This window comes from Oncorhynchus nerka, linkage group LG28 (assembly GCF_034236695.1).
Source record: "Oncorhynchus nerka isolate Pitt River linkage group LG28, Oner_Uvic_2.0, whole genome shotgun sequence".
NCBI classification, from domain to species: domain Eukaryota; kingdom Metazoa; phylum Chordata; class Actinopteri; order Salmoniformes; family Salmonidae; genus Oncorhynchus; species Oncorhynchus nerka.
In genome coordinates this window covers 40,073,344-40,086,994 of record NC_088423.1, presented here as the reverse complement: position 1 = coordinate 40,086,994, position 13,651 = coordinate 40,073,344, and the positions used below count along the sequence as shown (strand labels likewise).

Genomic DNA, 13,651 nt, shown 5'->3' with positions numbered 1-13,651 from the left:
AATCTGTCGTTCTGCTCCTGAACAGGGCAGTTAATTAACCTACTACATGATTCCATAACAGATATGGAATCATGTAGCAACCAAAAATGTGTTAAACAGATCAAAATATGTTTTCTATTTCAGATTCTTCAAAGTAGCCACCCTTGATAACAGCTTTGCACACTCTTGGCATTCTCACAAGCAGATTCATGAGGTAGTCACCTGCAATATATTTCAATTAACTTGTAATTTGTGGAATTTATTTCCTTCTTAATGCGTTTGAGCCAATCAGTTGTGTTTTGACAAGGTAGGGGTGGTATACAGAAGATAGGGTGGCTATTTGGTTAAAGACGAAGTCCATATTATGGAAAGAACAGATCAAATAAGCAAGAGAAATGACAGTCCATCATTACTTTAAGGAGTCAGGACGATTGGAAAATAGCCTAGGCTCTATATTAGGCAATATAAGGCTACTATGTGAGCAAACGAAACAATGAGCTACCTCTTCCACTTGTCCAGCCAGAGATCAATTAACCAAATATACAGACAGAGTCAGTGAAACAAAATTACATTGACTGATAAAAAATTATAATCAGACAAGTCACAGGCTTTTGGTCTGGACTATGACAGGCAACTATGCGAGTTAAGAGCTAAATCCACGTGAATAACACGATACAAAATGTTATCAGATAATATATGAGCAAACTAGTATAAAGATGATCATTAGCACTCACCTCAATGTAGCTCACATTTCTCCAGCCTTACAGTGCCTTTCGAAAGTATTCGGCCCCCTTGAACTTTGCGACCTTTTGCCACATTTCAGGCTTCAAACATAAAGATATAAAACTGTATTTTTTTGTGAAGAATCAACAACAAGTGGGACACAATCATGAAGTGGAACGACATTTATTGGATATTTCAAACTTTTTTAACAAATCCAAAACTGAAAAATTGGGCGTGCAAAATTATTCAGCCCCCTTAAGTACAATGTTGTCGAATTTCATCCCACGCTTTCGTAAAGCCCAGCTCTGTGGAGTGTACATCTTAAACTGCTCCTGTGGACAGATACTCCAATCTCTGCTGTGGAGCTTTGCAGCTCCTTCAGGGTTATCTTTGGTCTCTTTGTTGCCTCTCTGATGGTGGGTGGCCCTCTCTTGGCAGGTTTGTTGTGGTGCCATATTCTTTATTTTTTTTTACAATGGATGCAATGGTGCTCCGTGGCATGTTCAAAGTTTCGGATATTTTGTTATTACCCAACCCTGATGTGTACTTCTCCACAACTTTGTCCCTGACCTGTTTGGAGAGCTCCTTGGTCTTCATGGTGTCACTTACTTGGTGGTTCCCCTTGCTTAGTGGTGTTGCAGAATCTTGGGCCTAACAGAACAGAACAGTATGTATACTGAGATCATGTGACACTTAGATTGCACACAGGTGGACTTTATTTAACAAATTGTGACTGCTGAAGGTAATTCATTGCACTCGATTTTATTTAGGGGCTTCGTAGCAAAGGGTGTGAATACATATGCATTCACCACTTTTCCATTTAAAAATACAATTTCTTTTAAATTTCACTTCACCAATTTTGACAATTTTGTGTATGTCCATTACATTAAATCCAAACAAAAATCAATTTAAATGACAGGTTGTAATGCAACAAAATAGGAAAAACGCTAAGGGGGATGAATACTTTTGCAAGGCACTGTATGTGTGTGCTTTGAATTTAGGGCAACTTTGTGTGAAGTAAGTACACTAGGCTAAAGGCTTCTATGCCACAACCTGTTTGGATCATGTGCTATTTATTCTTGGGGTAATCTGCTGCTGTGAATTTTGTGGAATTGCATTTGTGCGACATTGGGGGTTATTTTTCATTTTTCTCAGGTCTTGTCATTTTATTTTGTGAGGAAATGTATAGAGTGGTCCCAGTACCGGTGTTAATCGCTAATATACAGTACCATTTTATATGACAGACCCTTTTTTATGGAGGCCTGTGAAGAGCACTCATGTCTCAATAGATGGGCATATACTGTAAATGCAGTACTTGACCCTTAATCTGCATGCAGATGTTACCAATGCATGGGGTTTGCACTGCATATATCATCCATGTATTTTAATGCTAATCCTAAAGGATAAGTAAGGGATAATCAATGAGGGTCTATGGGTCTATTTCTAGGGAAATAATGTACGTCACAGAAGGTGTGTGTGCAACGACATGCAGCGGAGATGTACTCACCTTCAGCAGAGTTGCATTATTTCCAGAGAACAAATAGGCTGCATTTACGCAGACAGCCCAATTCTGATATTTCTTCACTAATTTGTCTTTTGTCCAATGAGATCATATCTTTTAACCATAATTGTGAAAAAATATCTGAATTGGACTGCATGTGTAATTGCAGTCCTAACTTTTAATAGACATGAGAGACAATGAATGCTTGGCACCCTTAAAGAGCATACAAAATGGCTGCTGACCAACGTGGTAGTGCTAAAGTGTGCTTGTTTGTTTGTTTTTCAATTAATTTACTATGTATTACAGGAATTTGGCCCGTTGAAAAGCCTGTGAGCTGTGGGGTGCATAATGATGTCAAACTTTGGTTAATTTGCAGATGTGACTCACCACTTGGATTCGGTCTTATGTAGCAACATTTTAACTTCTGTTTTTTACATTGGATAAAAGTAGAGGCTCAGAGCTACAAAATTATGTATCATACACTGCATTTGAGGAAACAATAGGAAAGTAATTCCGCTTTGAAGGTTGATAAACTTATAAACTCACTTGTAAAACTGTCTATCAATGTTTTGATACTACTGTTGGAGATCCCTTCTTTGTCAACACCCATTCAGCATAGTTCACACCCTCCTTTTTTTATGTTTGAGTTTTATTTAACTAGGCAAGTCAGTTAACTAATTATTATTTACAATGACAGCCTAGGAACAGTGGGTTAGCTGCCCTGCTCAGGGGCAGAATGACATATTTTTACCTTGTCAGCTCAGGGATTCGATCTAGCAACATTTCAGTTATTGGCCCAATGCTTTAACCACTAGGCTACCTGCCGTACCTTACACCTTACCCCCTACCCCCACCCATCTCTTTAAGGGTTGATCCGTGCGTTCTGTACTATCTTGCCAGCTACTTCCAGGCATCTAAGAGCGAGAGAACGGCCCACTGAACATGATTTGCCCTAGCAGAGCTGGTTAGGTTGGTTTTGGTGATTGCAACTGTGCTATCAGATTGTACGTTTGTAAATTCAGAGTGTTTTGCATTCAGAGCGCACACTGGACACTCTGGCCAATAAGTAGGGTTGTTCCGAAAGCTGTGACCTCACATCGACAGTCAAACACCCAAGCTAACTCATTAGCTACTTCCAGACACATAATGAGAGAACACCCCACTCTGACTATTTGACCCCTAACAGAGCTAGTTAGGATGTTTTCATGTTATCCAGAGCTTTGGTGACTAACTGTGCTGCTGGCAACAATTGAATTACGCTTTGTTGCCAACGTTTACTGGCACGGACATATTCAATGGGTGTTGAGCATTCAAATATTAATCAGTTATTCTGCGCTCTGGCACACTAAATATGAGTCTTTTGTTAAGAAACGGAGCAAGATATATAGCTAAGTAAACAATTAATCCCAACGCATGACTTAACATTAGTTAGTGAGCCAGCCAGCTAACGTTAGCTAGGTAGCACACTAACAGCACACTAACTTGAAATGAAAATAATTTGACAAAATTAGAGTGGAGTCTTTTGTTAGGACATGTAGCTAGCTAGCTAGCTAAACAATGGACCATAATCACAACTCATGACGTTAATACCCTGTATTGATCTACAGGTAGCTAACCAACCAGGTTCTATGTCTATAACTAGTCAAACAAATGTGTCTGAGATATGAAGAATAAGATCATACACATAATGTTAGCTAGCGACCCAGCCAGCTAAGGTTAGCTAGCTAACAGGAAGCTTCAAATGAAAACACTTTCTGTCAAAATGAGAAATGTGTCATATCTGAAAATGTAGCTAGCTAGACTATCTTACCAGTATACATCATGGTTGGACGCGTCTCCTGTCTGATGCCATGCACAATGTAATCAAGACTGTTGTTTTCATCATCTCCTTAGCTATTATACTCTAATTCCACTGATTTCAAAACTAGGTCCACCATAAAGTGGAGAGCATACACAAACATTAGCTAGCGAGCTAACGTTAGCTAGCTAACAGTACACTTTAACTTGAAATTAGGGTTGCAGTTTTACTACACAATAAAAAAAAATAAAGCCGCGTTGGACACGATTACCTAGACATACTGACCAGTTCCAATAGACAGACGTGTGCTATATGACAGACCAATCCAAACTCATCTCTCGGCATGTCCAGCCTACTCATTATCTCGGCCAATCATGGCTAGCGGGAAGGTTGCTCACTTTTTCTGTGGCTTAACCAACTAGGCTCGTATTTTACCAATTTTATTAGTATGATGAAAGTGGCACATGAAAGTTCAGAAGTTCGAGAAGGCATTTCTGCCCAAAAATTATTTTTTACTTTGAAACAGCTCTATTGTGAAGTTGTAACTTGCAACATACGCCTAGTTTCCTCAATCGGGTCACATACTGGCATGTTGTTCTTTCTTCTGTTTTCGGAAAGTTTAACACCAGGGCTCAATCTTTAGCCGTGCCTTTGAGCATTTATCTGGCTTTCTGTGTAAAACAAAATGGGGGTAAATCACCCTTACCCCATCTAAGCCTGCTCTCTCTTTCATTTTCATTTGTTTCTTTGATTCTCTCTGTGCTACTCCTTCCATCCCTAGCCGGGGTTAATAACTCAGCAGTCAGGCTTGAATTGAACAGTGGCAGGAGAAGTGTGACCAGATTTCAAAGTTTTCCCCCCTTCTCTCTCTCCTGCCCTCTCCCTCTTTCCCTGTTACCATGATTACAACAGAGAGGAATTTGTGTCTACTATTCACACACAAAAACCACAATGGCACACACACTCACACACAAGCTTGCACACACTCACACACTGGAATAACAATGACCTGACATATTCATTAGGGATTTAGAATTTGTTAAGTAACTAACTTTCTGTCTACCCTGAAGGATCCTCAAAATGTACCTCATATTTTCCCTATTCAATGAATTCCCTTTATAGGAAGAGGTTTATGGCCCTTTAAACTTATTGATGATTAGTCATGTCTGTGACAAAGACACTTATCTTAATGTGAACAGAAAATTTGACTGAAATTAACACTGGGCTTTAATTTATGAGAACCATGTCAGCTTAGTAATTTTTAAGTGTACATTATTAAAGTGTGTGTGCATGAGTAAGATTTAACACATTTTAACTGTGGCTTTATTCATGATTTAGCACAACCCCTTGTACCTTACTGCTTATGTATTTCAATATTTACCTTTCCCTTCACTCCACATATTTACGCTTCCCCTGCAGGTCACAGATCCAGATGCAGGGGCTAACGGTCTGGTGCGCTACAGGATAGTCAACCACCCAGGTTTCTTCACCATCAACGAGAACGGCAGCATATTCACCGCAGTGCCTCTGGATCGGGAGCTCAGGAGTCAGTATGACCTGATAGTGGAGGCCTCTGATGTGGCGGTGGACCCCCGCAGGACCACCTTCACCCTCTCTGTCCTTGTGATAGACATCGATGACAACAGCCCAGAGTTCTCCCAGAAGACCTATGTTGTCAACGTCCCAGAGAACAGCCCTGTGGACACTGTGCTGCTGCGTTTCAGTGTACGTCTGTCTGTCTGTGTGTGCGTGTGCAAGTGCGCATGTGTGCGGGTATGTGCTGCAGCTTCACTGAGCAATGAGCATGGTGGTTCTGAGACTTAGTGTAAGTGTGGGTGTGGGGGAGGGGAGGGGATTCTGTAGCTTCTCTCTCTTTCAGGCTTTGTGCAGTGCAGTAAGGGCTTCAAACAGCTTAACTATTAAATTCACCCTTTAACATCCTTTAACTTCAAAGCGACTCCAGCTATCAGCCGATTTGGCCTCCATTTCAACTGCCATTCTCTTCCAGGCTGGTAGCAAACATCTATAAAAATGTGAATTTCATTGCAATGGTTCTGACTGCAGCACCTCCACCCACCCATCCCTCTCTCTATCTCTCTCTCATCCCTCCCTCTCTCCCTCCATCCCAGGCGGTGGATGCAGACCTGTTCTCTAACGTAACGTACCGTATCAAGTCTGCGGAGGACATGAAGCTGTTCTCAGTGAACCCGATCTCAGGCGAGCTGTCAGTCCTGCAGACCCTGGACTTTGAGGACATGGCTAGTATGGGTATGGGGGCCAACTATACCTTCCAGGTGGAGGCCGTCGACCAGGCTGGGACCATGCCCCCCGGTGAGGCCACCGTCACAATTCGGATCACGGTACGATCACGTCGCTCTGTATTCACTGTGTTTGTCATGAGTGATAGTAAAAAATACTGTTGCTTCACACTCATTGTTTCCACTCATGAAGAATATGCAAGTTATGGCCCTCATCAAGGTAAAAGCACTTCTTGCTTTACGTGTACAATGTTATGTACCATCATGGTCCCTAAGGACAAGTATCGGTGGTGAAGGATGCACACTAACAACACTGTAGAAGTAATAGTCATAGTCTGCTGTCACTCTTTATTCACTGTGCTCTACATATAATTTGGAAGCTTTCCTCCTCTGGTTAGGATGAATAAAAAATATGTTTCCAACTACTTTACCCTCATGGCCCCCCAGCAAAAGTAGTGCTGGTATAAATCAACAAAGCGATACTGTTTCACTGCCAGGAGCAGTATTAACAGTTATAGACAATACATTATATTGTGCATTTGATAGGAGAAGCAATAGTTATTATTGTGGAAGCTAGAAGTGCTGATAGCAGTGATAGAAACAATCTATTTTAGAGGCAGTACGTTTATCTCAATATTTGAATATTGAGAAAGCAACTTCATTAGCAGTATCACTATCAAGAGAGTAGTACTTTAGCTCTACATGAATAGCAGTCATGGTATTATGTCATATGTTGTGAATTTCATTTAATGATCACCTCATTCTACCTGGCTAGCTAAGAGACCCTTGCATTGGAGTCCTGATTGTGTCTTTGTTATGGCTGATCCAAGGCTAAATGCATATTCGGAGCCACTGTGCCTTTCTACCCTAAGCCTTCACATCACAAAGATGTGCTTTGATTTGATTTATTAGGATCCCCATTAAACGATGCCAATGGTGACAGCTAGTCTTACAGTGGTCCGACATATAACGAAAACGATAGCATGTCTTTTGGTGTCAGTGCTGTGTGTAGAAACAAAACATTTGTAGAGGTCCTAAAGAGCTGCCCTGCGCTACACCACACTTTACATGTTTGACATTAGAGAAGCTTCCAACATATTGATGTTTCTTATAAAAACTGTTTACAATCAAGCTTAACACCAAGTAATTTAGTCTCCTCAACTTGTTCAACAGCCACACCCTTTATTCTCAGATTCAGCTGAGGTCTAGAACTTAGGGAATGATTGAAAACAAATACAATGTTTATTACTGGCCACCCATTCCAAAACTGACTGCAACCCTTTCTTAAGGGTTTCAGTTACTTTGTTAGCTGTGGTTGCTGTGACACGTAAATGGTTGAATCATCAGCATACATGGACACAAACAATTTGTTTAATGCCAGTGGCAGGTCATTGGTAAAACTAGACTAGAGGTTCAAGAGAGCTGCCCTGCGGTACACCACACTTTACATGTTTGATGGTAGAGAAGCTTCCATTAAAGAAAACCCTCTGAGTTATATTAGATAGATAGCTCGGAATCCACAATATGGCAGAGATTGAAAAGCCATAAAACAAAAATGTTCTCAACCTTAGGTTATGGTCAATTATATCAAAGGCTGCACTGAAATTTAACAGTACAGCTCCCACAATATTCTTATTATGCATTTATTTAAACCAGTCATTAGTTATTGTTAGTGCAGTACCTGCTGAGTTCCCTTCTCTATAGGCATGCTGAAATTGTTTTTTTAATGATTTACAGAGAAATAGCTTTGTATTTGGTCAAACACGCCAATGGCAACAACTAGTCTTCCTGGGGTCCGACATATAACAACAAATACATTATAAACAAAATACTTTACAATTTACATACAGTACATTTAAAAACATCAACATGTAGTGTGTGTGTATGTGCAGCTATCAGTTACATGTCAGTACATACAGTACACACAACAAATACATCATAGGTGAGAGATGCGTTTTACTATGAGGTGTGCTTTACTTATTTTTTTAAACCAACTTTGCTGTTCATTTGTGCTATATGAGATAGAAGGGAGTTACATGCACTCGTGGCTCTGTATAATACTGTATGTTCTGGACCTGGGGACTGTGAAAAGACCCCTGGTGCCATGTCTGGTGGGGTAACTGTGTGTGACAGTGCTGTGTGTAAGTTGACTATGCAAACCATTTGTAGAGGTCCTGGAGCGCTGCCCTGCACTACATCACACTTTACATGTTTGACATTAGAGAAGATTCCACTAAAGAAAACCCTCTGAGTTCTGGAAGCAGAATGACTTTGGCTACCCTCCAGGCCTGAGGACAAAGACTTTCCTCGAGGCTCAGATATGACAGATATGAGTGGCTATAGAGTCAGCTACCATCCTCAGTAGCTTTACATCTAAGTTGTCAATGCCAGGATTATTGATGGATAGCAAAAAAAATCTACCTCACCCACACTAGCTAACACAATTCAAACTTACAATGCTGTTCTTTATTAGTAGCATGAATACGATGGCTCACTGTTTTTTGTTAGCATGTTCTGCCTAAGTTTGCTCACTTTGACAATGAAGTAATCATTCAAACAATTGCCAACATCAAATGGTTTTGTGATGAACAAGCCATCTGATTTGATCTTGGCTTCATAAAACAGTTCCTTCTTATTTTTCTTGGGTTTAGTCACGTAATTTCTCAATTTGCAGTAAGTCAGCCAGTCAGATATGCAGCCAGGCTTATTAGCTACTCCATTTGACCTATCTCTTTCAACCAAACATTTGTTAAATTAATCATCAATCCGTAGATCCTTAAAACATCTTGTGACACTCAAACCCGGATCCGGGAGCGTAATCATAGCCTCAAACTAATTAGCATAACGCAGTGGACATAAATCTTCCTATTCATGAAAATCACAAATGAAATATATTGAGACACAGCTTAGCCTTTTGTTGATCACACTGTCATCTCAGATTTTCTAAATATGCTTTACAGCCAACGCTAGACAAGCATTTGTGTAAGTTTATAATGGCGTAATGCTATGCTAGGCTCTGCTGTTAGCAGGCAACATTTTCACGAAAATAAGAAAAGCAATCAAATTAAATAATTTATCTTTGAAGAACTTCGGCTGTTTTCAGTTTTGGAAAGCGTCAGAGTGTTTTCTTTCAAAGCTGTCAATTATATCAGAGACTCCAGTTAGATAGCAAATGTTCCTTTTTTCCAAAAATGTTAGTTTTGTAGGCGAAATAGCTCCCGTTTGTTCGTCACGTTTGGCTGAGAAATCGAACGGAAAATGCGGTCACTACAACGCCAAACTTTTTTCCAAATTAGCTCCATAATATCGACAGAAACATGGCAAACGTTGTTATTGCCCATTTGATAATGGGCCATTCTAAATTGAAACTAATTTCAAAAATTAGTAAAGACAAGATTAAATTGAGAATAGCCTGATGGGTGAAAATATGATCACTTGATGAGAGAACAGCATGTGGGGCGGCAGGGTAGCCTAGTGGTTAGAGCATTGGACTAGTAAACAAAAGGTTGCAAGTTCAAATCCCTGAGCAGATGAGGTACAAATCTATCAGTATGCCCCTGAACAGGCTGTTAACCCACTGTTCCTAGACCGTCATTGAAAATAAGAATTTGTTCTTAACTGACTTGCCTAGTTAAATAAAAATGTGCAGCAAGAACAGAGCACAAGCTTTTGTTGGTGACTTTCTCAAATCACAACTCAAGTTGCCAAATAAATCAAAATCTAGTACATACTGTAGGACTTGTTTCAAGTGATCACTTTTACACTCAACATAGCCACTCTCGCTCCGGGAATGGGAAAAATATCCATTGTATTTTATTCAGCTAAGTTTAATTATATTATTCTTACTATAAAATCATATAATATAAAATAATGGCGTGGTACTTAGAAGCATATCTTGTCTGCCAAATGAATAAGCCTACAGCATATGGCATGGAGCATAGCCAGAAAACATATAGTAGGACAACTCCTATTCTGTTCATCTGAAATAAAGGTTCTTCATCTCATAATGTTTATTTAGACCTGCCTAAAATTCATAATGGATTCATTGTGATGGTGTATATTCAAAACCCCCAAAGAGCAATGCGATGATGAAGCAAAAAAAAACAAAGAAAAACTTCCTAGAAAGGCAGGAACCTATGAAGAAACCTAGAGAGGAACCAAGCTCTGAGCGCTGGCCAGTTTTCTTCTGGTTGTGCCGGGTGGAGATTATAAGAGTACATGGTGAATTAGGCCAGATTACTCTTCAAGATGTTCAAGTTGATGTTCACTACAGTGTACTAATGAGTTCACTATCAGATATGAATACACTGTCCTAGAGCAACGTCTGGGGCCAGACACATTTCCTCAACAATTACATTATTTGAAATAAAGTATTGTGAGACATTTATTAAAGTCACATAATCATGCTTCCACTGAACTTTGTCAGATAGACATGCAGATCACAGTTCCAATTGCAGAGGATAAAACACATCTCCAGCAGATTCAGTTTGACCCTGACAAAGCCATGCATAATCCATCATTGAGCTTCAGCATCCCCCTCAGTATTTTTAGTCAGATTCATCTTTGCAAGACAGTGATGTTTGCTATCACTTGCAGACTGATTGATACATTGTGAGTCTGACAATGGATACAATGAAACTGAATCATGTGATTATTCATGCTCTGAACCAGACTTTCTTTCCTTTACCTCCAAAGCATTGGGGATAGAAAAAGTGAATATTATACATTTATAATAGCCTACAGTACTTTATGCATCTATTCCTTTTCTTTTTATTGACAGGATATGAATGATTTCCCGCCAGTGTTTAGCCAAGCTCTGTACAAGGGCCTGGTGGCCCCCAATGCAGAAAAGGGAACAGTCATCACCACTGTGTTCGCTGAGGACCAAGACCTCCTGTGAGTATCACTGACTGCTCAGTGACCAAGGATTCAGATTAAGATTCATATGTATTGGTCTTAAAGAGGATAATGATTTTCACAGCTCATGGCATCATAGCTGATGACACAAATGATTGTTTATTACACAGCGCAGTGAAATACAGCACTACCAGCAAGAACCGATGTTCACTTTGTAAAAATAGCTACCTGATTGTGTTGCATCTGTTCTGTTCCCTCTGTCACAGTTATCATAATGTGATGATTACTTCTGTTAAGTACCGTTCCAGTCTCACCCTTCTGTCTATTTGTATCTGTCTTCATTGGCTTCGACATGGCTGAGCAGTTCCACACAGCCTTTTTTATTTTTTATTTTTTTATTTCACCTTTATTTAACCAGGTAGGCTAGTTGAGAACAAGTTCTCATTTGCAACTGCGACCTGGCCAAGATAAAGCATAGCAGTGTGAACAGACAACACAGAGTTACACATGGAGTAAACAATTAACAAGTCAATAACACAGTAGAAAAAAAAGGGCAGTCTATATACAATGTGTGCAAAAGGCATGAGGAGGTAGGCGAATAATACAATTTTGCAGATTAACACTAGGGTGATAAATGATCAGATGGTCATGTACAGGTAGAGATATTGGTGTGCAAAAGAGCAGAAAAGTAAATAAATAAATAAAAAAAACAGTATAAAAACAGTGTGGGAATGAGGTAGGTGAAAATGGGTGGGCTATTTACCAATAGACTATGTACAGCTGCAGCGATCGGTTAGCTGCTCGGATAGCTGATGTTTGAAGTTGGTGAGGGAGATAAAAGTCTCCAACTTCAGCGATTTTTGCAGTTCGTTCCAGTCACAGGCAGCAGAGTACTGGAACGAAAGGCGGCCAAATGAGGTGTTGGCTTTAGGGATGATCAGTGAGATACACCTGCTGGAGCGTGTGCTACGGATGGGTGTTGCCATCGTGACCAGTGAACTGAGATAAGGCGGAGCTTTACCTAGCATGGACTTATAGATGACCTGTAGCCAGTGGGTCTGGCGACGAATATGTAGCGAGGGCCAGCCGACTAGAGCATACAAGTCGCAGTGGTGGGTGGTATAAGGTGCTTTGGTGACAAAACGGATGGCACTGTGATAGACTGCATCCAGTTTGCTGAGTAGAGTGTTGGAAGCCATTTTGTAGATGACATCGCCGAAATCGAGGATCGGTAGGATAGTCAGTTTTACTAGGGTAAGCTTGGCGGCGTGAGTGAAGGAGGCTTTGTTGCGGAATAGAAAGCCGACTCTTGATTTGATTTTCGATTGGAGATGTTTGATGTGAGTCTGGAAGGAGAGTTTGCAGTCTAGCCAGACACCTAGGTACTTATAGATGTCCACATATTCAAGGTCGGAACCATCCAGGGTGGTGATGCTAGTCGGGCATGCGGGTGCAGGCAGCGATCGGTTGAAAAGCATGCATTTGGTTTTACTCGCGTTTAAGAGCAGTTGGAGGCCACGGAAGGAGTGCTGTATGGCATTGAAGCTCGTTTGGAGGTTAGATAGCACAGTGTCCAATGACGGGCCGAAAGTATATAGAATGGTGTCGTCTGCGTAGAGGTGGATCAGGGAATCGCCCGCAGCAAGAGCAACATCATTGATATATACAGAGAAAAGAGTCGGCCCGAGAATTGAACCCTGTGGCACCCCCATAGAGACTGCCAGAGGACCGGACAGCATGCCCTCCGATTTGACACACTGAACTCTGCAAGTAATTGGTGAACCAGGCAAGGCAGTCATCCGAGAAACCGAGGCTATTGAGTCTGCCGATAAGAATATGGTGATTGACAGAGTCGAAAGCCTTGGCGAGGTCGATGAAGACGGCTGCACAGTACTGTCTTTTATCGATGGCGGTTATGATATCGTTTAGTACCTTGAGCGTGGCTGAGGTGCACCCGTGACCGGCTCGGAAACCAGATTGCACAGCGGAGAAGGTACGGTGGGATTCGAGATGGTCAGTGACCTGTTTGTTGACTTGGCTTTCGATACCTTATACCTTGCTCGTATAACCAATTTATTTGTGAATTAAATTACACCATATGGCACCAGAATTTTGACACCCTGTTTGTGCTTAGAAATGATTTCCCCTATCACAGGCGAGGCTGCACAGAGGCAGGGGAAATCGGTATAGGTTTTTGTGATTCAGCACACCACAGATTTTTACTGCTTCCCGTTTGCTCTATCAATAGGACAACAAGGACAATACAAAAAATAAAATACATTCGGAATCAAATAAATGCTAAAGAAAAAGGTAATTTTGTCCCTGGAAAAATTTTGTTCAGCGTCATCAATTCGATGCCAAATTAAGGTTTGTTTATTGGTAGTGTAATCCCCTAAATATTTATTTAATAACCCCATAGGTGAGTCAGCATTCTACCTTAAATGCTCTCTCACACCCTCTCTCTGTTCTTTTGAGACTGGAGTTGTTTTGCATTATATCGAATGCATAGCATTGTTACATGAACCTAAAGGTCCT

General features: G+C 40.7%; 1 protein-coding gene across 1 annotated transcript in view; it reads left to right on the top strand.

Moving 5' to 3' along the window:
- The window catches only part of LOC115113224 (protocadherin-15-like), a 186,219-nt gene that overhangs the window by 64,312 nt on the left and 108,256 nt on the right, over positions 1-13,651 (top strand). The window contains exons 8-10 of the mRNA XM_065012551.1: positions 5,421-5,726; positions 6,131-6,361; positions 11,040-11,155. Of these exons, the coding sequence (XP_064868623.1) occupies positions 5,421-5,726; positions 6,131-6,361; positions 11,040-11,155 (653 nt within the window). The remainder of the gene's footprint in view (positions 1-5,420; positions 5,727-6,130; positions 6,362-11,039; positions 11,156-13,651) is intronic.